The sequence below is a fragment of the Leucoraja erinacea genome, chromosome 28 (assembly GCF_028641065.1).
Source record: "Leucoraja erinacea ecotype New England chromosome 28, Leri_hhj_1, whole genome shotgun sequence".
NCBI classification, from domain to species: Eukaryota; Metazoa; Chordata; class Chondrichthyes; order Rajiformes; family Rajidae; genus Leucoraja; species Leucoraja erinaceus.
Genome location: NC_073404.1, coordinates 30,323,205 through 30,349,333, shown reverse-complemented (window position 1 = coordinate 30,349,333; position 26,129 = coordinate 30,323,205). Strand labels below are relative to the sequence as shown.

Genomic DNA, 26,129 nt, shown 5'->3' with positions numbered 1-26,129 from the left:
GTCCCGAACTGAAACATCGCCTGTGCTTATTTTCCAGAGATGCTGCCTGACCTGCTGAGTACAGGTGACAATAAACTAAACTGAAATGCTTTGGAAATCAGTAGAAACAAGGAACTGCAGATATCGGTTTACACAAAAGGACACAAAGTGCTGGAGTAACTCAGTGGGTTAGGCAGCATCCCTGGTGAATATTGATAGGGACTCTTCTTCTGACTGATCTGCACATTGTGTGTTTATTGTAAACCAACATCTGCAGTTCCTTGTGTCTACTGATTTCCAAAGCCTTTCCTCCTGCTGCATATTTATTTTATTATTTGCATGTTTGTGTTTTATAATATTTAAAATGCCTTTTTTCTCTGTGCAAATGTTTCTGTGCCTCACTGCCAGCTAACAAGAACAATCGACTAGGATGCAAGTTGACAGCTTGCGCAGACACGCACACGAACGCACAGACGTGCACACATAGAGACAGATATAAACAGACTCGCACAGATGCACATGCTCACACACACAGACAGACAGGCATAAACACAGACGCGCACGTACAGACGTATACAACACACATGACAAACACAGACACTGACACATACAAACAGACAGACAGAAAAACACATACTCCCAAACACATACACAGACATAGAGAGACAGAAATACACACAGGCAGACCGACAGACATAACACTCACACTCACAGATCAGATAGACATACACATGAACAGACAGATAGACACACCGATACACACACAGACTTATCTAAATGGTGACCGATTAGGAAAAGGGGAGATGCAACGAGACCTGGGTGTCACGGTACACCAGTCATTGAAAGTAGGCATGCAGGTGCAGCAGGCAGTGAAGAAAGCGAATGGTATGTTAGCATTCAGAGCAAAAGGATTTGAGTATAGGAGCAGGGAGGTTCTACTGCAGTTATACAGGGTCTTGGTGAGACCACACCTGGAGTATTGCGTACAGTTTTGGTCTCCTAATCTGAGGAAAGACATTCTTGCCATAGAGGGAGTACAGAGAAGGTTCACTAGACTGATTCCTGGGATGGCAGGACTTTCATTTGAAGAAAGACTGGATAGACTCGGCTTGTACTTGCTAAAATTTAGAAGATTGAGGGGAGGATCTTATAGAAACTTACAAAATTCTTAAGGGGTTGGACAGGCTAGATGCCGGAAGATTATTCCCGATGTTGGGGAAGTCCAGAACAAGGGGTCACAGTTTAAGGATAAGGGGGAAATCGTTTAGGACCGAAATGAGAAAAACATTTTTCACACAGAGAGTGGTGAATCTCTGGAATTCTCTGCCACAGAAGGTAGTTGAGGCCACAGTTCATTGGCTATATTTAAGAGGGAGTTAGATGTGGCCCTTGTGGCTAAAGGGATCAGGGGGTATGGAGAGAAGACAGGTACAGGATACTGAGTTGGATGATCAGCCATGATCATATTGAATGGCGGTGCAGGCTCGAAGGGACGAATGGCCTACTCCTGCACCTATTTTCTATGTTTCTATGTTTCCATGTAGACACACATACGGACACACATACACACAGACATACATACTCAGACAGGCACACAGACAGACACACATGAACAGACAGACATACACAGACAGTCATACACAGACATACAGACACGAACAGAGACCCACATGCTCAGACACACAGTGACACACACAGACACACACACACAGACACACACACACAGACACACAGCCATGCACTGACACACACAGCCACATACAGACACACAGACAGACACACACACAGACATACACACACAGCCACATACAGACACACACACACACACACAGACAGACACACACACAGATACATAGACACGGACAGAGATACACACACACAGACACACACACACAGACAGACACACACACATACACACACACAGACACACACACACACACACACACACACACACACACACACACACACACACACACACACACACACACACACACACACACACACACACACACACAGACACACACACACACACACACACACACAGACACACACACACACACACACACAGACACACACATACACACACAGACACACACACACACACACACACACAGACACACACACACAGACATACACACACACACACACACACACACACACACACATATACACACACACAGACATACACACACACAGACATATACACACACAGACATACACACACACACATACACACACACAGACACACACACAGACAGACATACACACACAGACATACACACACACACACACACACACACACACAGACAGACACACACACAGACACACACACAGACACACACACACACACACATACACACACACATACACACACACACACACACACACACACACACACACACACACACACACACACACACACACACACAGACACACACACAGACACACACACACAGACACACACACACACACACACACACAGACAGACACACACACACACACACACACACACACACAGACATACACACACAGACACACACAGACACACACACACACACACACACACACACAGACATACACACACAGACAGACACACAGACACACACACACAGACACTGACAGACACACACACACACACACACACACACCTACACACACACACTATACACACACCACCACAGGGACGAGCACTGACCTGGCAGCTGCATCAGTTGGCGGTGACGGGCACGCGGCCGGTGGGGGGGGGGGGGGGGGGGGAGGGGCCGCCAACGGCCGCGGCGCGAGCCCGGGAACGAGCGCCCCCCCCCCCCCCCCACCACCGGGAGCGCGCGTCAGGAACGGGAACGCGCCCGCCCGCCTCAGCCGCCGGTGAGTAGCTCAGCCGCCATCGCCGCCGCCGCCGCCCCGCCATCCCCGCCCCGCCCGCCCGTGTCCACACACACACCACACACACACACACACACACACACACACACACACACACACACACACACACACACACAGTAGACCAGCGGGGAGGGAGAGATGGCGGCCGCGATGAAGGGCAGTCGACCCAGGGCCGCTCCCCCTCCTCACTCCTCACTCTCTCCTTCTCTCCTCTCTCCCCTTCTCTCCCTTCTCTTTCTCCTTCTCTCCCTCTCTCTTTCTCTCTTCCTCTCTCCCTCTCTCTCTCTCCTCCCTCTTCCCTCTCTCTCTCTCTCTCTCCCCTCCCCTCTCCCCCTCTCTCTCCTTCTCTCTCCCCTCTCCCCCTCTCCCTCTCCCTCTGTCTCTCTCCCTCTTCTCTCTCCTTCCTCTCTTTCTCTCCTTCTCTCTCTCCCTCTCCTCTCTCTCCCCTCTCTCTCCCTCTCTCTCTCTCTCTCTCCCTCTCTCTCTCTCTCTCTCCTTCTCTCCCTCTCTCACCCTCTCTCTCTCTCTCTCTCTCCCCTCTCTCTCTCTCTTTCTCTCCTCTCTCTCTCTCTCTCTCTCCCTCTCTCCCTTTCTCTCTCTCTCTCCCTCTTTCTCTCCTTCTCTCTCCTTCTCTCTCTCCCTCTCTCTCCCCTCTCTCTTTCTCTCTCTCTCTCTCTCTCTCTCTCCTCTCTCTCTCCTCTCTCCTCTCTCCTCTCCTCTCTCTCCCTCTCCCTCTCCCTCTCTCCCCTCTCTCTCTCTCTCCCTCTCTTTCTGTCCCCCTCTCTCTCCTTCTCTCCTCTCTCTCTCTCTCTCTCTCTCTCTCTCCCTCTCTCTCTCTCTCTCCCTCTCTCTCTCTCTCTCCCCCTCTCTCCCCCTCTCTCCTTCTCTCCTCTCTCCCTCTCTCTCTCTCTCCCTCGTTACTCTCCCTCTCTCTCTCTCTCTCTTTGCTCCCTCTCTCTCTCTCTCCCCTTCTCTCTCCTCTCTCTCCCTCCCTCTCTCCCTTCCCTCATCTCTCCATCTGAAAGTCTCATTGATCTCTCCTCTCTCTCTCTCCCCCTCCTCCCTTCCTCTCGCCTTTTCTTCTCTCCCTTATTCTTCACCATGAAAGTATCCCAGATCTCTCGCCCTCCTCCCTGCTTTCCTCCCTCCCTCTCTCCTTCATTCTCTCCCTCCCTGCTTTCATTATCTCTCTCCTTCCTTCTCTTTCTCCTCTCTCCTTCCTTCTCTCCCTCCCTCCCCACTTTCCTCCCTCCCTCTCTCCCTCTCCTTCCTTCCCTCTCTCCGTCTCCTTCCTTCTCCCCCTCCCTCCCTCCCTCCCTTGTCTCTCCCCTGGATCTCATCTCTCCACCATGACAGTATCATTGACCGGTCTCCCTCCCTAGGCTACTACTTTCCTCCCCCATTGTGTGTGTTGTGTGTGGTTGTGTGTGTCTGGCCCTTTCTCTGTCCTGGCCCAGTTACCCCGGGAGAGCTGTGATCAATGGGGAGACCAGTGAGAGAGGGGAGAGCTGAGGTTCAGGGGGAGAGAAGTGACTTAGCAGGGGGAGGTGAGAGATCTGTGTGCAGAAAGGAACTGCAAATGCCGGTTTAAACTGAAGATAAGCACAAAATGCTGGAGTAACTCAGCGGAACAGGCAGCATCTCTGGAGAGAAGGAATGGGTGACATTTCGGGTCGAAGACCCTTCTTCAGTTCAATGATACTTTCATGGGGAGAGGTGGGATCCCGGGGGAGAGAAGTGACTTAGCAACCAGTTATAATTTCAGGGGGAGAGATGAGGTGATGAGGTGATGAGGCAAGAGGAATTATTGTGGTGGTGGTGGTGGTGGTGGTGGGGGGAGACGTGATCAAGAGACCCAAGGGGAAAGGTGTAATCATGTGGGGAGAGAAGGGACCCAGGAGGAGAGGTGAGACCATATAATATTTCACACAATGTGAGGTGTTAAATGATACAGTGAGATTTATTTTTTGCGTACAGATCAGTAAAAATCTTACTATACATACGCAATCAGGGTTAGCCCTTCAAAGCGGTGGTCTAGTGTGGTATTCCAGGCCAAGCCTTGTGATCAGAAGGTGCGGGGTGTAACTGGTATTTGCCCATTGAAGTGGTGTGAACTGGGGAGAGAGGTGTGACCACAGGATGATTCACACAGCGGGTGACTGATGTAATAGGGTTAGTGCTTTAAAGCTGTCCAGTGTGGTAATGCAAGGGGAGAGGTGTCATCACAAGGTGATTTACAAGGCGAGAGAGATGTACCTGCAGTTCCTTCTTACACAAAAAGCTGGAGTAACTCAGCGGGACAGGCAGACTCTGAAGAAGGGTCTCGACCCGAATTGTTACCCATTCCTTCTCTCCAGAGATGCTGCCTATCCTGCTGTTACTGCAGTTTTTTGTGTCTCTTCGATTTAAACCAGCAACTGCAGTTCCTTCTTACACGTTCCTTCCTACACATTTCGTCTGCTCCACTGCAAAAACTCCTCGAGGTTTACCTACTTGGAATACTTTATCTTCCTTTCTGCCCTCTCTCGCTGCTCCCCTTCTGTGGAATCTGAAGACCCGAAACCTCACCAATTCCTTCTCTCCAGAGATGCTGTTACTCCAGCATTTTGTGTCTAATTTGGGTGTAAACAGGGTTTGCATTTTAAATCAGGTAATCCAGGCGGGGAGGTATGATCAGCTGTTGAGAGGTCTAACCACAAGATAATTCACACGTCAGGAAATGTTATCAGGCTCCACCTTTGTTTGATCATTTGTTGCTCATTCATTTACTCTATGTACCTTCTATATTTCTCGTTTCCCTCTCCTCTGAAGGGCCTGTCCCACTTGGGCGTCATTTGCGCGTCATTTACGCGACAGGCCGGTAGTGACTGATGCGTGACAGCGTGCAAAAGTCATTTAGAAGTACGACAGACACTTGCGTGCCAAGTGCTCTTGAGGACCCTGCTTCTTTTGGGAGCCATTCGTGATGTCGTTCGTATTTAGTCTGATTTCCGTGGCAAGGATTTTCCCAATGAAAATCAAAGATACTGTGGTGAAAAATTTTCAAAACTACGCGCGCTTTATACCCGGGTGGTCACGTGGTGCGGCGCTCCAATGACGTGCATATTGCGCGTTGACGGTGTATGGGTGGCGCATGGTCACGGACGTATAATAAATTAGCATAGGTAATTTTGTGCCTAACCACGCGCCAACCAATTTTTAGGATGTCGCGCAAATGACGCCCAAGTGGGACAGGCCCTTAACTCTCAGTCTGAAGAAGAGTCTCGACCCAGATATGCTGGCTGACCAGTTGAGTTACTCCAGTTTTTTGTGCCTATCTTCGGAGTAAACCAGTATCTGCAGTTCCTTCCTACACATTTTGCCGTTTAAAACAACGGATCTAGTGTGCTAATCCAGGCAAAGACGTGAAATCACAATGTGAGATGTGTACCAAGTTTTGATTTTAGTGTAATTTATTGTCACGTGTACCGAGGTACTGAAAAGCTTTTTTGGTGCGTACTATCCAGTCAGTGGAAAGATAATACAAGATTACATTCAAGCCGTCCACAGCATACAGATACACGATGAGTGTTTGCCCTTTGAAGCAGTGGTCCAGTGCGGTGATTCAAGGGAAAAATGTGTAATCACAAGATAAATCATATGTTGAAAGTGTAATCAGGGTTTGCCCTTCAAGCAGTAATCCTGTGTAATAATTCAAGGGAAGTGGTGTAATCACATAGTGAGAGGTGTAACTACCTTTTAAAGCAGTGGTAGACACAAAAAGCTGGAGTAACTCAGCAGGACAGACAGCATCTCTGGAGAGTTCAAGTTCAAGTGAGTTTATTGTCATGTGTCCCTGTATAGGACAGTGAAATTCTTGCTTTGCTTAAGCACTCAGAAAATAGTAGGCATTTACTACAAAACAGATAAATGTGTCCATATACCATGATATAAATATATACACACATGAATAAATAAACTGATAAAGTGCAAATAGCAGAAAGTGGTTATTAATAATCAGAGTTTTGTCCGAGCCAGGTTTCATAGCCTGATGGCTGTGGGGAAGTAGCTATTCCTGAACCTGTTTTTTTTGCAGTCTTCAGGCTCCTGTACCTTCTACCTGAAGGTAGCAGGGAGATTAGTGTATGGCCACGATGGTGTGGGTCTTTGATGATACCACTTTTTGTAGTAAACACTGTAGAGAAGGAATGGGTGACGTTTCTGGTCGAGACCCTTCTTCAGACTGTTCGTGTACGAGAGGGGTTCGCCGGCGGGCTGAGTCGCGGTCAGCGCTGCGGACGGAGGCAGAGAGAGAGTGAGAGAGGTGCTGCTATAAAACAGCGCTTAAAGCAGTGGTCCAGTATGTTAATCCATAGAGGAGAGGTGTGAACAGACGGAGAGAGGTGTAACCACAAGATAATTCACACGGTGGGAGATGAATCAGGGCGTGCACTTTTTTTCACGCCAATTCATTCAAAAATTGACTTGATATTAAAAATCTATTCTACCTCTTTATCAAGTGCTTTGATTTTTTAAAATATCTATAATTATCTAATATCTATAATTATTTTCTCAGTGAAATTGAAAATCTAGATTAAGAGTCAGAGAGGGAGTCAAGATATGTCCCAGATAGAACAATTAAATTCTTACTTGCTGCAGCACAACAGAATATGTAAACACAGTACACTCTAAACAATATCATAAATGCGAGAGGAAAAAAAGTTCAGTGTGTGTGTATATACACATACTCACAAATCACATATATATAGATCATATGTATATTTATATTTATCTTCACATACAAACACGCACACATATGTGTACACGCAAAAGAAAAACCAAGTGCAATAATAACACTAATGGTCTATGTAATTCAGAGCTTATTTGAGGTTGTAGTGTTTAATAGCCAAATGGCTGTGGGGAAGAAGCTGTTCCTGAACGTTACAGTTTCAGGCTCCTGTTCCTGCTTCCCGATGGCAGGAGTGAAATGTGTGTGTGGCCAGGGTGGTGTGGGTCTTTGATTTAACCTTTACCAACTACAGAAAGTAGTGTTAAATGCTGGCATTGTCTTGGCTCCATCTCTCAAATTTTCCATATAAGAATAGTTTATTTAATATATTTTTCCTCTGTAGATTGTAGATAAATAACCAGTCGCATCAATATTTTTCCCATCTATTTACTTTTTGGACGATACATGTTTTACCAGTTTGGTCAGTTATTTGAAATTTATTTGAAACAGTTCATAAACTTGTATCAATAAGAATGCAACAATGCTGAGAACTATATTCTGCACTCTGTATCTTCCCCTTTGCTTTACCTATTGTATTTAAACTGATTATATCTGTGGTATATCTGTTTAAGAAGGAACTGCAGATGCAGGAAAATCGAAGGTAGACAAAAATGCTGGAGAAACCCAGCGGGTGAGGCAGCATCTATGGAGCGAAGGAATAGGTGACGAAGGATCTCGAATCGAAACGTCGCCTTTTTCCTTCGCCCCATAGATGCTGCCTCACCCGCTGAGTTTCTCCAGCATTTTTGTCTACCTTCTATGGTATATCCGATCTGTTTGGATAGCATGTGAAAACAAAACCTTGATTGCTGTTTCACAAAGCATGTGACCATATTAAACTCAACCTCAACCTGCAAAAAGATTTATTACATAAATGTTCCATTCACAGGGATTTAATTAATAATGTTATTATTCATCAATGTCTAATAACGCAGAAAACACTAAGGCTTGATTGCTGTTGGCTCCAACAAAGTTATTGTCCCAAATTAATGTTGTAATGTCTAGTTGGGTACTTAATTTTGTGAAGCTACTCATACCTTAGAACAAGAGTTCTTAATTGTTAACAATATAATGTGGAGATCTTAAATTCTTCAATTAGGCCATTCGGCTCATCGAGTCTACTCTGCCATTCAATCATGGCTGATCTCTGCCTACTAATCCCATTTTCCTGCCTTTTCCCCATAACCCATGACATCCATTCTAATCAAGGATTTGTCTTTCTCTGCCTTAAAAATATCCACTGACAGCCTCCACAGCCCTCTGTGGCAATGTATTACAAAATTGGCGAATACTGTTAAAACTTTGTCATGATAGAACGTCCTTATAAATAGTTAGAAATGCCGATAGACACCAACAGCTGGAGTAACTCAGCGGGACAGGCAGCATCTCTGGAGAGAAGGAATGGGTGACGTTTCGGGTCGAGACCCTTCTTCAGACTCGACCCGAATCGTCACCCATTCCTTCTCTCCAGAGATGTTGCCTGTCCTGCTGAGTTACTCCAGCTTTTTATGTCTATCTTTGGTTTAAACCAGTAAATGCAGTTCCTTCTTACACATAGTTAGAAATGACATTCCACTTTAATGAGAAAGGGGGAGTACATATTTTTCTTTGTACAGTGCTCATAGTAGGTCATTTAATTAAGGAAAAAATGAACACATCCCAGATATTTGCGAGGTCTTTTATTCTTCATGGTGTGTAGAAAACAAATCTGGGGATGATTGCTAATGTCAGGATATATTACTGTTTTCCTCAGAACATTTAAAGTTGGACATGCTTTACTGTGGGACATTAGTAACTTATCTACTGCTTATAAAGCAGCAGCAATATTTCATGCGCAACTGATATCAATTGTTATTTATGCGCATAGCAAGTTTGTTATTATTATCCTTAATGTTAAACAGTGTTGAGATTCAAGTTGGTTCAGGGACTTGAGTATGATGTGTTGGCACAATATATTGATAGTCCATATGTTGTGAAGAGAATGTTGACAGCTGAGTTACTTGGAACTCAAGCACATCTTTCCCTGCAGCAGATTTGAGGTTAGAATGGAAAAGTAAATGTTTAAGATTACGTGTGAGTTGAAGCTTCACACACAATTTTCAATAAAGGCATCGACAGAGTGCAGTTATTTTAGTTCCTAAATAAGCAATTCTAATGAGAATCTAATTACTAATTATAATTCGACTGGTAGTAAACTCATGGTATGTGCAAAGATGTTTCTGATTTGCAATATCATAGATGAGAAGTTACGATACTTTGGTTGGGTTGGAAATCTCATTTTGTTCTTGCTATTGAGGGAGTGCAGCGTAGGTTCACCAGGTTAATTCCCGGGATGGCGGGACTGTCATATGCTGAAAGAATGGAGCGGCTGGGCTTGTATACACCGGAATTTAGAAGGATGAGAGGATTTCTTATTGAAACATATAAGATTATTAAGGGTTTAGACATGCTAGAGGCAGGAAACATGTTCCCGATGTTGGGGGAGTCCAGAACGAGGAAACACTTTTTCTCACAGAGCGTTGTAAGTCTGTGGAATTCTCTGCCTCAGAGGGCGGTGGAGGCCGGTTCTCTGGATACTTTCAAGAGTGAGCTAGATAGGGCTCTTAAAGAGTCAGGGGATATGGGGAGAAGGCAAGAACGGGGGCACTGATTGGGGATGATCAGCCATGATCACATTGAATGGCGGTGCTGGCTCAAAGGGCCAAATGGCCTACTCCTGCACCTATTGGTAGATGCTCATCATTTTATCCGGAATTTTGCTCAAGAATCAAGGGTTTAATTGACATGTACTGAACTAGAACAATGAAATTCTTACTTGCTATCAGGTTTAAATAAAATATAAAGATAATGCAGAAAATAAACAAAGGTTCAATAAATGAATAACCCCAACACTAGTGCAGAAATACCCCTCCAAAGTCCTTAGTGCAACCAAAGACAGTTCATAGTTGAGGTTCGTATTGTGAAGTTTTCAACAGCCTGATGATTGTTGGGAGGAAGTATTCTTGTACCTGGTGGTCACAGTTTTAAGTCTCCTATACCATCTTCCTGGTGGCAGGAGTGAAATGAGAGCATAGCCAGAGTGGTGTGGGTATTTGATGATACGGACTGCCTTTTTCAGACAGCACCTCCAATGGATCATCTCAATGGTGAGGTGGTAAATAGCTGTGATGAACCAGGCAGTGTCCACCACTCTCTACAATCCCCTTCGCTGCTGGGTGTTTGAGTTGCCGAACCAGGCCGTGATGCAACCAGAGAATATGTTCTCTAGCGACATTCCGAATCCCCTCAATCTTCTTAGAAAGTGAGGGTGTCGATAGGCTTTCGTTACGATTACGTCACTGTTCTTGGCCCAGGACAGATCTTCAGAGAACTTGCCCAGGAACCTGAAGTTGTTGACTCTCTTCAACACGTCGATGAAGAAACATTTGTGAATCCTCGGCTTTCCCCTTCTAAACAATCAGCACCATGGTCTTGCTGATGATGAGAACAAGATTGTTGTTCTGGCACTATTCGCAAGTTCACAAGTTATAGGAATAGAATTAGGCCATTCGGCTCATTGAGACTACTCTGCCATTCAATCAATAGACAATAGACAATAGGTGCAGGAGTAGGCCATTCGAGCCAGCACCGCCATTCAATGTGATCATGGCTGATCATCCCCAATCAGTATCCCGTTCCTGCCTTCTCCCCATGATCCCCTGACTCCGCTATCTTTAAGAGCCCTATCTAGCTCTCTCTTGAAAGTATCCAGAGAACCGGCCTCCACCACCCTCTGAGGCAGAGAATTCCACAGACTCACCACTCTGTGAGAAAAAGTGTTTCCTCGTCTCTGTTCTAAATGGCTTACTCCTTATTCTTAAACTGTGGCCCCTGGTTCTGGACTCTCCCAACATCGGGAACATGTTTCCTGCCTCTAGCGTGTCTAAACCCTTAACAATCTTATATGTTTCAATGAGATCCACTCTCATCCTTGTAAACTCCAGAGTGTACAAGCCCAGCTGCTCCATTCTCTCAGCATATGACAGTCGCTCCATTCTCTCAGCATATGACAGTCATATGCCAGTCATATACCAATCAATCATGGCTGATCTCTGCCTCCTAATCCCATTTTCCTGCCTTTTCCCCATAACCCATGACATCCATTCTAATCAAGAATTTGTCTATCTCTGCCTTAAAAATATCCACTGACAGAGCCTACGGCCAGACTATTCCTCCAAACCCACTGTCAGCCATTTTCGGTACCCCTCCCAACACCAACCTCTCTGTTGCGGTGAAACGGGTTCTAGCTTTTACAACCTTGTTAGCCCGGAGACTGATCTTGCTTAACTGGAGGCTCACCTGTCCCCCGACACACGCCCGCTGGATTAAGGAGGTGCTTTACAATTTAAAGCTTGAAAAACTTAGGTTCTCTCTCAAAGTGCTCTACCAAGACATTCCTAGATACATGGAACCCTTTCTTGGAACTTGTTAACTCTCTCAACTTGTCCCCGGACTCGGAAGAGGTCTGAGTGCTCGCCACCATTGTTCTGCTCTACTGCAGCTGCTCTCCCCTTAACCCCCCCCTCCCCACACTTATTTATTTAATTACTTACTTATTTACTGTTATTAGTGACCCCTTTTTTAATTTGTTTTAAATTTTTTTAATTTTTTTAGTACTTTTTGTTTTGTTTATCTTACCATTGTTTGTGTGGATGTGTATATATGTGAGTGTTGTTTGTCCCCGTTTGGTTCCGACCTGATTCGGGTGGGTTGAAGGTGGGTAAGGGTAAGGGCTTTGAGGGTCGCTTACATACTGTTGCACAATTATGCCTTGACTGTCACTGTCTGTTATCATTGTATGTATGCAAATTGCTGTGAAATTCAAATAAAAAGATTTAAATCAAGAAAAAAAAAAAGAAAAACAAAATATCCACTGACGGCCTCTGCAGCCCTCTGTGGCAATGTATTCATTTTTTTTTCATTCTCCTACACTCTGATTCATCATTACCCATTGTTCGTCCAGCAACGGTGATATCATCGGCGTATTTAAAGAAGGCGATGGAACTGTGTCAGGCTACGCAGCCATGGTTATAGAGCAAGTAGAGAACTGAGCTCTAAAGTTCTCCGGTGCGGTTTGTTATTGAGGAGGAAGTGTTGTTGCCAATTCGTACTGTTGTGCTCTGCCAAAGAGGAAAACAAGGATCCAGTTGCAGAGAGATGGGCAAGGATTCAGTTCCCTGCTGAGACTGATAACACGTTTGGAGAGGATGAAGGTGTTGAACGCCAAGCTGTAGTTGATGAACAACAGCCTGATTTATGCCTTCCTATCATCCAAGTGGTCCAGTGCAGAGTGGAGAGCCAGCGAGATCGCATCCCCTGTTGATCTATTGTGGCATTAGGCAAATTGTAGTGGGTCTAGGTCCTTGCTAAGGTAAGAGTTGATCTGCTTCATAACCAACCTCTCGAAGCACTAGGTAGACACAGAATGCTGGAGTAACTCAGCGGGACAGGCAGCATCTCTGGAGAGAAGGAACGGGTGACGTTTCGGGTGGAGACCCTTCTTCAGAGGCCCTTGCCTCGCCCGCTGAGTTTCTCCAGGATTTTTGTCTACCTTCCATTTTCCAGCATCTGCAGTTCTTTCTTAAACAGACTGTTTATTGGAAGCTACTCAATTAAATATACTGATTTCTGAGTTTACTACTAATGGTGTAAAACTGATTTGTATATATTAAGAACCCATAACTTCAACTGTTTTGATGACTTAATTGTTACCTAAATAGAACAATGTTATTCTGTGTGTGGATATGTCCCAATATTGGCAGAACAACCATTGGACTGCCATACATCTTTGTCGGCAGAAACCAGAAGTGGACTCCAATAACATGCTACCTCAGATAATGTTTGTATTTATTGGGCATCTGTGCTGAAAATGTGAATATATTGTAGAAGGACAAGGTAGCAAAGTTGCTGTGAGATGGCCACTGATGTAGTAATAATGCTGGTGCTTAAAAGATGAAAGAACCCAAAGACCCGGGTTCCATCCTGACTACGGGTGCTGTCTGTACGGAGTTTGTACATTCTCCCCGTGACCTGCGTGGCTTTACTCCGGGGCAAACTCTTTGATAATTCAGACTGTCAACCAGACAAGGGGTGAAAGTATTGCAAACAGTTTGATCCTCAGCTCCGCCAATGCTTAGTTCGGTACTGAGTGCATGTTAAACGTACCGAATAGTGAAAGGCTTGGATAGAGTGAATGTGGAGAGGATGTTTCTACTAGTGGGAGAGTCTAGGACCAGAGCCCATAGCCTCAGAATTAAACTTTAAATTACCTTTAGAAAACAGATGAGGAGCAATTTCTTTAGGGCAGCACGGTGGCGCAGCGGTAAATTTGCTGCCTCACAGCGCCACAGACCCGGGTTTGATCCTGACTACGGGTGCTGTCTGTACGGAGTTTGTACGTTCTCCCCGTGACCGTGTGTTTTCTCAGAGATCTTTGGTTTCGTCCCACACTCTAAAGACGTACAGGTTTGTAGGCAAATAAGCTTGGTATAAATGTTAAATTGTCCCCAGCATGTGTAGGATAGTGTTAGTGTGCGGGGATTGCTGGTTGGTGTGGACTCGGTGGGCCAAAGGGCCTGTTTCCATGCTCTATCTCTAAACTAAACTAAAGTAAACTAAACAAAATTTAAAAGTTGTTATACTTTGAGTGTGAAGTATATATCTTGCCTTCCAATTTGGCTGTAGCCATAATCTCTTAAACTGCATGAAACTTAAACTTGCAGAAATGTAAGATAGATAATTTCAATGTTGTAGGTCTTTTGACTTGTTCGGTATTGATGTCCCAATTTGTGTATTATCCTGTGCAAAATGGCTACAGGGATTTTATTTCTGTAATAAAGTCAGACTATTGTTAAAATCAGGCTTTATTTTGCTTCTGTTTTTCAAGTTGTACTATATATTGCTAACTTTTAGTGCAGTAGTCTCGAGAGAAGAATATTTTAGTTTGCTTGCGTCATCACCAATCACAATATATTCTTCATACCTGCGTAGAATTTTACTCTGAAATAGTTGGAAATGGACTTTCCCCCAGTGTATAATACTAACAATATAAAACTTCGTAATTGTTCCATAAATTGTGGGTCAATGAGTTACAACTTTAAGCTCCCAAAGGCATTGTTCACATAATCTCAAATTACAGAAATCTGCATTTTAGTGAATCGTGATTGGCACTATTTGCATTGTGCTGGAGTAATACAGTACTTGCATTTTAGAAACATAGAAACATAGAAATTAGGTGCAGGAGTAGGCCATTCGGCCCTTCGAGCCTGCACCGCCATTCAATATGATCATGGCTGATCATCCAACTCAGTATCCCGTACCTGCCTTCTCTCCATACCCCCTGATCCCCTTAGCCACAAGGGCCACATCTAACTCCCTCTTAAATATAGCCAATGAACTGGCCTCAACTACCCTATGTGGCAGAGAGTTCCAGAGATTCACCACTTTTGGATTTATAAATCTATTGACAAGGTTTTCAGATGTTGTTGCTGGATGATGACTTGGTGATAATTAAGTAAACAAATCATTCAAATAAATATTATGAAAATAGGATTAAAGATTTAATCCATATATAATATTAAGAACAAAGAAAGTGGGCCAAGGAATTGCAAATGGAATTTAACTGTTGATAAGTGTGAGGTGTTGCACTTTCTATGCCAAACCAGGGCACGACTTGTAGTAAATGGTAGAGCCCCGGGAGAGTGTTGCAGAACAGAGAGATTTGTGAGTAGAGGTGCATGGTTTGCTAGCAGTGGCGAGTCAGGTGGACAGGGTGGTGAAGAAGGCATTTGGCACGTTTGTCTCCATTGGGAAAGGCGTTGAGTACAAGTGTTGGGACATCATGATGCAGCTGGACAAGTCGTTGGCGAGTACTTTATGCAGTTTTGGTCACCGAGCCGGAGGAAGGATGCCATTAAGTTGGAAAGGGTGCAGAGGAGATTCACCAGGATGGTACCTGGGGTTGCAAGCTTGAGTTATAGGCAGAGGTTGAATAGGCTGAGACCTTTTCCTTTGGAGTGCAGGAGGCTGAGGGGTGACTTTATTGATGTGTACGAGATCAAAAGGGAAATGGATAAAGTGAATGCTCCCAGTCTTTTTCCCAGAGTAGAGGATTCTAAAACCAGAGGGCATATATGCTTAAGGTGAGAAGGGAAATTAGAGGAACCTCGGGGGTAATGGTTTCACTCAGAGGCTATAGTCCGTCTGTGGAATGAGGTGCCAAAGGAAGCTCTAGATGCGGATACAATTATGATCTTTAAAAGACATTTTTGAACAGACATATGGATAAGAAGGGTTTACAGGGCAATGGGCTAAATGCAGGCAAATGGGACTAGCCCGGGATGCCAACTTGGGAAGGACATGGACATAGTGGGCTGAAGGGGCGGTTCCCCTGGTGTATAGCTGTGTCAATGTATGAGTCTATAACCTCACATCATTTGGATATCAGGTATCGGTACACGTGACAATAATAAACTAAATGCCACTGTGGATATTTAACAACAATGCTTACCAGTATTTACCACGCAAAACCTTTTCACTGTACCTCGGTACACGCGACAATAAACTAAACTGAACTCAATTCTTTGTTTATAACAGGTGGTGTTCTTTTTAGTTAGATATCTCCCACCCAATGCTGAGGGATAGCATTTGGATAAATATTTAATCCATTTACTTTAGTTTAGTTTAGAGATACAGAGCGGAAACAGGGTCTTAGACCCACTGAGCCTGCGCCGACCAGCGATCCCCGCACATTAACACGATCCTACAGACACACGGGAGATACACCAAGCCAATTAACCTATGGAGGGTGGGAGGAAACCGAAGATCTCGGAGAAAACCCATGAGGTCACAGAAGAGATTCACTGGGATGTTACATGGGGTTGCAAGCTTGAGTTATAGGCAGAGGTTGAATAGGCTAGTAAAAACTCCGTACAGACAGCACCCGTAGTCGGGATCGAACCCGGGTCTCTGGTGCTGCAAACGCTGTAAGGCAGCAACTCTACTGCTGTGCCACCGTGGCCGCTCACTAACTATTGTGGATGTTACAGCCAGCAGTTGCTGTCCACCCATAATTGGTCCATCTCTATGTCAGTTTGGGGAATAGTTCTGAATCTTTTTGTCTGTAAGCCTGTAGTTATCCAAAGGCCAGGCGAAGGAAGGGAGGGAAATGCTGGTTCATGACATTAGTGCATTTGCTACAGCAGTCATCTCATAGCTCTTGTCACATTATTACCAGTATTCTTCCTGGGATCAGTTAATGTAAAGCAGAGTTGGTGTTGATGTTTGGATGGTTCACGACAGTTCTGCATTGATTAGCCAGTATACTACATTTATTTGGCTTAGTTTAGTTTAGAGATACAGCATGGAAATAGGCCCATTGGCCCACCGAGTCCATGCCGGCCATCGACCACCCATACACTAGCTCTATCCTACACACTAGAGACAATTTACAGAAGCCAATTAACCTACAAATTAGCATATCTTTGGAATGTGGGAGGAAACCGGAGAACCCAGAGGAAACCCTCGTGGTCACAGGGAGAACATGCAAACTCTGTACCGTAGTCAGGATCAAACCTGGGTCTCTGGCACTATGAGGCAGCAGCTCTACCATTGGGCAAGCATACCACCATTCCTAGTTCTTTAGCAAGTTAATGCATATTAAATATATTATGATAATTTTGTTATTTTAACTATTTTCCTATCCTTAATTGGGATCATATGGATTGCAGTAGTTATTTCCTAATAATTAAAGAAACGCCACTTTGTGAATATGAATATTGGAACTTCTTCTTCTTATCGAGTCCACACGCAAGCTCTCGGCATCTGCATACAATGGCATCTGTCTTGTGGCTTCTTGTGCGTGGTGGTGGAAAGATTGGTGGAAACAGGGCCGCGACGTAAACACTCTTTCCTTGACCCCAATATTGGAGCTGTATTGTTCATACTCTCACTTGTGTAAGCAAGTGTGATGGAGTTGCTGGCTTACATCACTTACAGCACCAGAGACCCCAGTTCCATCCCGACTACGAGTGCGGACTGTACGGAGCTTGTACGTTCTTTCCGTTACTGTGTGGGTTTTCACCGAGATCTTCGGTTTACTCCCACATACAGATTTGTAGGTTATAATTGGCTTTGTATAAATGTTTGAAAAATTGTCCCTAGTGTGTGTTAATGTGCGGGGATCGTTGGTAGGGGCGGACTCGGTGGGCCAAAGGGCCTGTTTCTGCGCTGTATCTCTGAAGTAAACTAAAACAATGATTTCTATGTCATCTCAGATACACAACACCAACTGTACTATTCCTAAATATGTTTGTATTTCTATTGTAACTATTATTTTGATGTCATTTCAGATACACGACATCCTAACCGGTCGGCCACACCTGATCACAAAGAAACGTTGCTCTCTCTCTGATTTTCAGTTGTACCTTTTAAGATAAAGACCCCATCTTTGTTAAATGACCTTTTCCCCATTCTCTTAATAATTGGCGCCCCAAAGTGAACTTTTTAAACATGTTTAACCTAATTAAAAAAGACAAAGACAAAAAGGAAAAGAAAGACAAAAAGGAAAAGCGGGAGAAAATGTCTGCATCGGAATTGAAAAGCCTCGAGGAAGTTGGCCTTCGTAGAGGACTCTTTAATTTGAGTCGATCTTCAAAGCGGGAATCGAAGGCCAAACTGGAAATCTCTGCCCCAATCCCAATAAAAGTGGCCAGCAGTTCTGATCTCAATCTCACTGACATTGATTCAGACTCAGTTAGTAATCGGGGAAGCATGATTTTTGATTCTGAACAGTTGAGTACGGCCAGTTCTAGTGATGACCTCAAAATAGATGACAGCAGTTTGAAGGGATCGGTACTACAGCGAGCAGCTTTATTTGGCTCTCTGGCTAAACAGAATTCAGTCCAGTTAGTTAAAAGATTCTCTTTTTCGCACAAGAATCGAGAAGAAACGACGTCAGAAATATCAACTCCATCGGAAAACTCTGCAACTCCTTCACCGCAGGTCGAGATGAGGAATGAAAACCTACTTCTTGAGTACCTGGAAGAAATGCCAGGGAATGCATCAAGTGCAGCGTTAATGGAAGGTCCCGATATTCACCTTCCTGAGGTTGTAGATAAAATCTTTGCTGCTGATTTGAGATTGCCCCCCGTGGTACCACCTTTGCCGACAGAGCCTCGAGAACTCGTCCTGCAGAGAAGAAACACGGGAGACTTTGGTTTCTCTTTGCGGAGAACCACCATGCTGGACAGGGGCCCCGATGGACAAGTGTACCGCAGGATGGTTCATTTTGCAGAGCCTGGAGCTGGCACCAAAGACCTGGCCTTGGGTCTGGTGCCTGGCGACAGACTGGTGGAAATTAACGGCAAAAACGTTGAAAATAAATCACGGGACGAGATAGTGGAGATGATCCGTCAGTCTGGAGACACCGTGAGATTGAAAGTGCAGCCGATACCCGAGTTGAACGAACTCAGTCGATCTTGGTTGCGAACCCACAAAGGGATTCGTCGAGATGCTTTTAGTGTAAGTACTAAACCAGATGTAGCTCTTGCTTTTATCCCGTCTACATCCTTGAAACTATTGTCCAAATCACTGAAGGGCTTTTTACTTCTTTCATCTTTATCAAATCAAAGATTCTGCTAAAAGCTATTGACATATTTCTGGCATTCCATAACTGAACCATTACCATTTCTCATTGTGCAGTGGGATTATATTAAACTTTGTGTTTTTTATGGTATGGATCTTCAAAAGTTGCAAATGTGCACATTATAAAAGCAAATGGCTCCATAAATTGTGGCGTTCATAACAACTTGCTGGGCATGTATATTTGTGACTTTTTTTTTTGCTGTAGCTAATCACAAAAGCATAAAAAATGTTTGCATTTCAATTAATGCTGGAGCACTTCATAGAATCTTTAAAGATATGACGTGTTTTTAACCAGCATTCTTCGAATAGCATAACTGAATAAAGCAAAATGTAAGAAAAAAAAGCAGCAATACAATAGTTATTGAAAGTTAATCATAAGTAACATATTATATTATCCTTGTTGCACCTCTGTGTTTATATCCTCACATTTTAATTGACTTTCATGATACTGCCATATTTAAATTTACTTTGTTAATTTACATTGGATGTTTAAAATTAAAATTGGAGTGAAGTTGCTGATGGGCCATCATGCCGTAGTAAATGGAGAGCTTGTTTTACAGGAGACCAAGTATACTTTTTAATTACAGTCGTAAATAAAAGCTGGCATGGTATACAATAGGGCTAGGGACACAGATTCTTTGTACACCTGGATTCTGCATTTGTGTGATATTGACGTATCCAGAGATGCTCGGACTTGATCCAAATGTCTGCACAAAAAACTGAAGACACTCTGGTGCATGGATTTCCTTGGTCTTTCATATTCATTTGTTGATCCCATGAGATGTGCATCAAATACATTTCAGTTTGTAACCGCTCATAAGCAGCAGTTTATAACAACTCCACCTCATCTTATATTTCCTACAATTTCACTGGTTCAAAAACTGGTATAAAATTAGTTCAGTTTAGTTTATTGTTACGTGTACCGAGGTACAGTGAAAAGCTTTTGTTGCTTGCTAACCAGTCAGCAGAAAGACAATACATGGTCACAATGGATCCATTTACAGTGTATAGATACATGATAAGGGAATAACGTTTAGTGCCAGATAAAGCCAGCAAAGTCTGATCATGGATAGTCCGAGGATCACCAATGAGGTAGATAGTAGTTCAGGACCGCTCTCTGTTTGTGGTAGGATGATTCAGTTGCCTGATAACAGCCGGGAAGAAACTGTCCCTGAATCTGGAGGTGTACGTTTTCACACTTCTGTACCTTTTGCCCAATGGGAGAGGGGAGAAAAGGGAGTGGCCAGGGTGTGACTCGTCCTTGATTATGCTGCTGTCCTTGCCGAGGCAGCGTGAGGTATAAATGTAATCAATTAAGGCCAGAAACTTCAAAATAATGTGATGTGAATACAATTTTGTTTTGTTCTGAATAATTTGAATAGACATTACCCTCAAAATGATAGAATTTTCAGTTTTGCTGGAAACCATCTAATGCCAAACCTTGTTTAAAAATTTAAATGTTTTCACCTTGTAGAGGCATGAATTTCTGCCTAAATATGTCACCTGGGTGCATTAGAGCATTGCTTGTGAAGGTCGTCGAGGCTGCAGAGGCAATGTCAGGGGTTATGGGGAGAAGGCAGGAGAATGGGGTTAGGAGGGAGAGATAGATCAGCCATGATTAAATGGCAGAGTAGGCATGATGCGCCGAATGCTCTAATTCTACTCCTATCACTTATGACATGCCTTATTCCAGGCGTTCACCACCCACTGTGTGAAAAAACAGACTAGCCCCGCACATCTTTAAACATTACCCCTCTCACCTTAAAGCTATGTCCTCTAGTATTTAATTTTGTCATTCTGACTTTGATAATTTCATATACTTCAATCACGTTCTCCCGCAACCTCTGGCTTTCCAGAAAAAACAATCCAAGTCTGTCCAATTGCTCCCTGTGGCTAACATTGACTAATCCAGCATCATTCTGGGAAACCTTTGCACCCTGTCCAAAGCCCTATAACTTTCCTGTAATGGGGTGACCAGAACTGCACGCAATGCTCCAAATGCAGTCTGATCAAAGTCCTATAAAGCTGCATCATATCATGACTTCCTGACTTTTACACTCGATGCCCTGACCTCTGATAGCAAGCCTGCTAAATGCCTTCTTTGCCACTCTACCAGTGTTTCAGGGAATTATGGACTTGGACCTCAAGATCCCTCTGTCTTCAATGCTGTTAAGGGGACATATTTTCACCTTACACTTGACCTGCCAAAGTGTAACAACTCACATTTGCTCGGATTAAAGCCCATCTGCCATTTCTCTGTCCATTTCTGCAGCTGATCCATATCCCATTGCATACTTTGATAGCCTTTCAGTCTGTGATCCCAGCAATCTTGTCATCTGCAAACCTACTACCCAAACTGTTTACGTTTACGACCAAGTCATTTGTGTATTTGGTCTAGGTTTAAGTTGTGGACATGAGATGCAAATACAGAGGGGATGTGAGAAAGGGTTTTTGATGATAATGGTATTATCTGGAGTTCTCAAAGGGGGTGGTGAAAGTAGAAATTATTAATGATTTCATAAAAAGTTGGAATAGGCACTCGAGCAAAATTAATCTCTTGACACAAAAATAAATGTGTTACTTTGTATATACACATTTGTAATATATCAGTTTTTTTGTGTGCTTTAGAAAGAGTAACACAAAGGCTAGTTATGGAAACATCACGATTGGATTGAAATGATGTATCTACTTTGCTTTCCAGTTCGTACCACCACCCTTTAGGGAGTGCATTCCAGATTTCCACACATGGTATTTAAAAAAAAATCTGCCCTTATCTCAAACTATTAGTTGATTAACTTAAGTTTATGACTGATGATCCTGGCCCTTCATGCAGACACAGTGTCTTTTTATTTATTGTAACAAATCTCTAATCTAATCTAATCTAATCACACATCCATTAACTGCCTTCAAAGGAAAACAATCCTGACTCTAAATAACTAGTCTTGTATTTCCGGTATTAACTCATCTAGGTCTCTACCCCCTCGATACCCTTCCTAAAGTCTAGTGGCATCTGTGTATAAAACTACGGATTGATTCATGCTTCTGCTTACCGTCTTCAACGATATAAACATATACATGGATCTCAGTTACCCGCATCTTCAAAATTATATCATTTAGTCAACATAGTTTTTCACTGATCCCAACAAAATGAATCATTTCATACATCTGCTTTACATTGTTTCAAGCTCATGTTTGCCCTTCTTAAAGCCAGTTCTCTTCCTCCTCCCTGCTGCGAGTAATATGTATGGCATACCTAAATCTTTCGCAAATGTGATGACGCTGATCCCGTTTAATTCCTGTGGTAAAAGGGACATAGTTTGTTACTTTATGAGGCCCCAGTTCCAGCTGATGGTTTTATGTAATTTGGATTTCAGAAATGGTTTCCTTCTATAGGTCCCACCACATTCCAGGTGGTCAGTGCCATATATTTGGACTATAAACGGGCGGAACAGTGGTAGAGTTACTGCCTTACAGCGCGTGCAGCGCTGGAGACCCGGGTTCGAGCCCGACTACGGGTGCCGCCTGTACGGAGTTTGTGCGTTCTCCCCGTGACCTGTTTGGGTTTTCTCCGAGATCTTCGGTTTCCTCCCACACTCCAAAGACGTGCAGGTTTGTAGGTTAATTAGCATAAATAGATATAAATGTAAATTGTCCCCAGTGTGTGTAGGATAGTGTTAATGTGCAGGGATTGCTGGCCGGCACGGACTCAGTGGGCCCAAGGGCCTGTTCCCGCGCTGAATCTCTAAACTAAACTAAACTAAAAGCTATAGTGCTTCGTTGTAAAAGCAACAGACTGTTCCTTGTATTTTTTGAGATGTTTTGTCGGAAACATTACTTCAGGTTATTTGCTCAAACTGCACTCCTTTACCATCCCTCTCTGAATGGATTATATATTTTTTTTAAACATACCATTATACAGAGTGAAATAGGAATTAACAACACAAACAGTTCTGTGCGGAAACTGCCTGCCCACCCCAAGTGCGGTTTTGAAAACATCTTTCCCTCCCTGGTATTTTTGGAATTTTTATTTAAGGCAGGTGGTTTCACACATTCTAGTTGGAGAAGTTATTTTGCAGTTTGAATTGTAGTTACGAAATAAATTTGCACGGAACGTTGACCAGAAACAGGGCTTTGTATTCATAAAATATGCTGTCACTGGGTTATCAGGAAACAATTTGAAGACTACTTCCAAGAATGGAATGTTTAGTTTAGTTTAGAGATACAGCATGGAAACAGGCCCTTTGGCCCACTGGGTCTGCACTGACCAGCGATCCCCGCACACCAAGACTATCCTCCACACACGAGGGAAAATGTTTACATTTTACCAAGCCAATTAACCGACAAATCTGTACGTCGTTGGAGTGTGGGAGGAAATCGAAGATCTCGGAGAAAAGCCACGCGGGTCACGGGGAGAACGTACAAACTCCGTACAGACAGCACCCGTAGCCGGGATGGAACCCAGGTCTCCGGCGCTGCATTCGCTGTAAGGCAGCAACTCTACCGCTGCGCCACTGTGACCATCGAATGGAATACCTTATTGTCACATGTGACAAGGCAAAGTGATAATCTTTGCTTGTACAAACAAGGTATATAAATGGTGACCTAAGGCACTGACAAAGTTACAAAGTAGGGCGACTCCTCCTTTGTTCTTCTCCCCTTCCCCACAGCGGTTCCCGCACTCCGGGTCCCCATTGTCCATCGTTCTCCTGCCTCACCCCCCCCCCCTCCCCCACAGCGGTTCCCGCACGCCGGGTCCCCATTGTCCATCGTTCTCCCGCCTCTCACCCCCCCTCCCTCCCCATTGTCCTCCCCCCTCCCCCACAGCAGTCCCCCCCACGCCGGGTCCTCCGTTGTTCTTCCCCCTCCCTCCCTTATGCCGGGTCCTCCATTGCTCTTCCCCCTCACTGTGGTCCCGCTGCGCTCCCATCGGCCGCTGACTGCCAAGTAAAGCCTGTGCTGCTGATTGTAGAGATGTGAGATGCACTACACAGGAAGTGCAGAATTCCTGCAATACTTTGTCTTACTTAACAGTCATTTCAAAAGTTTATATATAGCTCATGTTGATCTTTCAGCTTAGAAATAGGATAGATTGCATTTGATTTGGTTTGAGACCTGTAAAATATATGAAAACAAAATCTGAACAATACTTTTTATATATTTTTCAAACTTTCTGGTAAACAGCGAGGCACGTAGAAGTTGGCAGTTACAGTTGTCTAAGACGCTGGGGAGGCCACATTTAAAGAATTGAGTTATGTATTGGGCACCATGTTAATAGGAACCTGAGGGATAACCTTTCCACACAAGGGGTGGTGGATGTATGGAACAAGCTGCCAGAGGAAATAGTTAAGGCAGGTACAATCGCAATGTGTAAGAAACATTTAGATAGCTAAGGGGCTGTCCCACTGTACGAGCTAATTCTCCCGAGTTTCCCCTAATTCAAACTCGGAGAATTACGGTAATGGCTGCTTGTAGGTACTCGGGGCTCTCGTGGACATTTTTCAACATGTTGAAAAATCTTCACGAGCTTACCGCGTTTCCCGAGTACCTGCCGTTAGCATTATGAGCCGCTAAGAGACGTCCTGAGCTCCGACGTACCCTCTACGTACAGTCTATGTGCTTACCACGAATTTGATTTTTTTTTTAAAACTCGGGAGAGCTCTTGAATTACCTCGTACAGTGGGACAGGCCCTTTACTTGGATAGGATAGGCTTAGAGGGATATGGGCCAAACAGGCAGGTGGGACTAGTATAGATGTGACATGTTGGTCGGTGTGGGCAAGTTGGGCCGAACGGCCTGTTTCCACACATTATGATTATGACTATGACAGTTTTTGAAACTAGATTATATTAAATAGTATTTTTAATATTCTAAACTATTTAGCTATTAGTTTAGAATATTAAAAATACCATTTAATATTTTTAATGTTCAGCTTATTATTGATACTGTACTTGGTAGATAAAATTGCATTTGAAGTTCTTTACCTCGCAGTGCCTGACAGATGGTTTTAGTTGGTCTCTTGTTTGCAAGAAATAAATTTTTTATTTTTTGAGAATTTTTTTTGAACAATTCCATATCTACCAAGACATTGCGAATTCACTTTGCTGCTGTCTGTTTTCCCGAAGAAGGTATTGGCAATACCAGTGACCTCAAATCTCTCTACACACTTTTACTGTGTTTTGGGGTGAGAGCTTTAATTCCCTGTAAAGTATATGAAAACTAAATCTGAACAATACTTCATATATTTATTTTTAAAACTTTATGGTAAACAACTGGACACATGGTTCCTGAAAAGAGATATTATTCATTGGAAGACCTCGTGGTAATTTTAATACTCCAAACTCTTTGATCATTTGCTTGATTATTTTTAATGTTGTTTTGCTTGCTATTGATGCAAAGTTTGTAACTTTTTGATTGCATCCAGAACTGACATGCAAACTGTCAACCGATATTAGCTCCTCCCCATCGTACGAATTCCCCACTTATGTACGGCCCATACATCCAAGTAGGATTTTGTATAGTTTGGAGAGACAGCGCAGAAACAGGCCCTTCGGCCCACCGAGCCCGCGCCGACCGGTGATCCCCGCACACTAACACTACCCTACAATTTGGGATAATTTACAATTTATACTCCGTTTCGCTGGCCCAGGGCAGCCGGCAGCCTGAAGCCGCGGTCTGCACAGCTCCAGCTGGTGTGGCGTCTACAGCCCGGGATCCCTCGTGGGGGACCCGGGGGAAGAAGAAGCCATCACTGCCTGCCTGCGGCCAACTTCTACCGCGGGGCCGGCATGGACTTACCATCACCCCTGGAGGGGAG

The 26,129-nt window shown here is 44.0% G+C and overlaps 1 protein-coding gene across 1 annotated transcript in view; it reads left to right on the top strand.

Moving 5' to 3' along the window:
* Positions 1-2,785: 2,785 nt before the first annotated feature.
* The window catches only part of myo18ab (myosin XVIIIA b), a 173,495-nt gene continuing 150,151 nt past the window's right edge, over positions 2,786-26,129 (top strand). The window contains exons 1-2 of the mRNA XM_055657428.1: positions 2,786-2,847; positions 18,022-19,192. Of these exons, the coding sequence (XP_055513403.1) occupies positions 18,182-19,192 (1,011 nt within the window). The 5' untranslated portion in view covers positions 2,786-2,847; positions 18,022-18,181. The remainder of the gene's footprint in view (positions 2,848-18,021; positions 19,193-26,129) is intronic.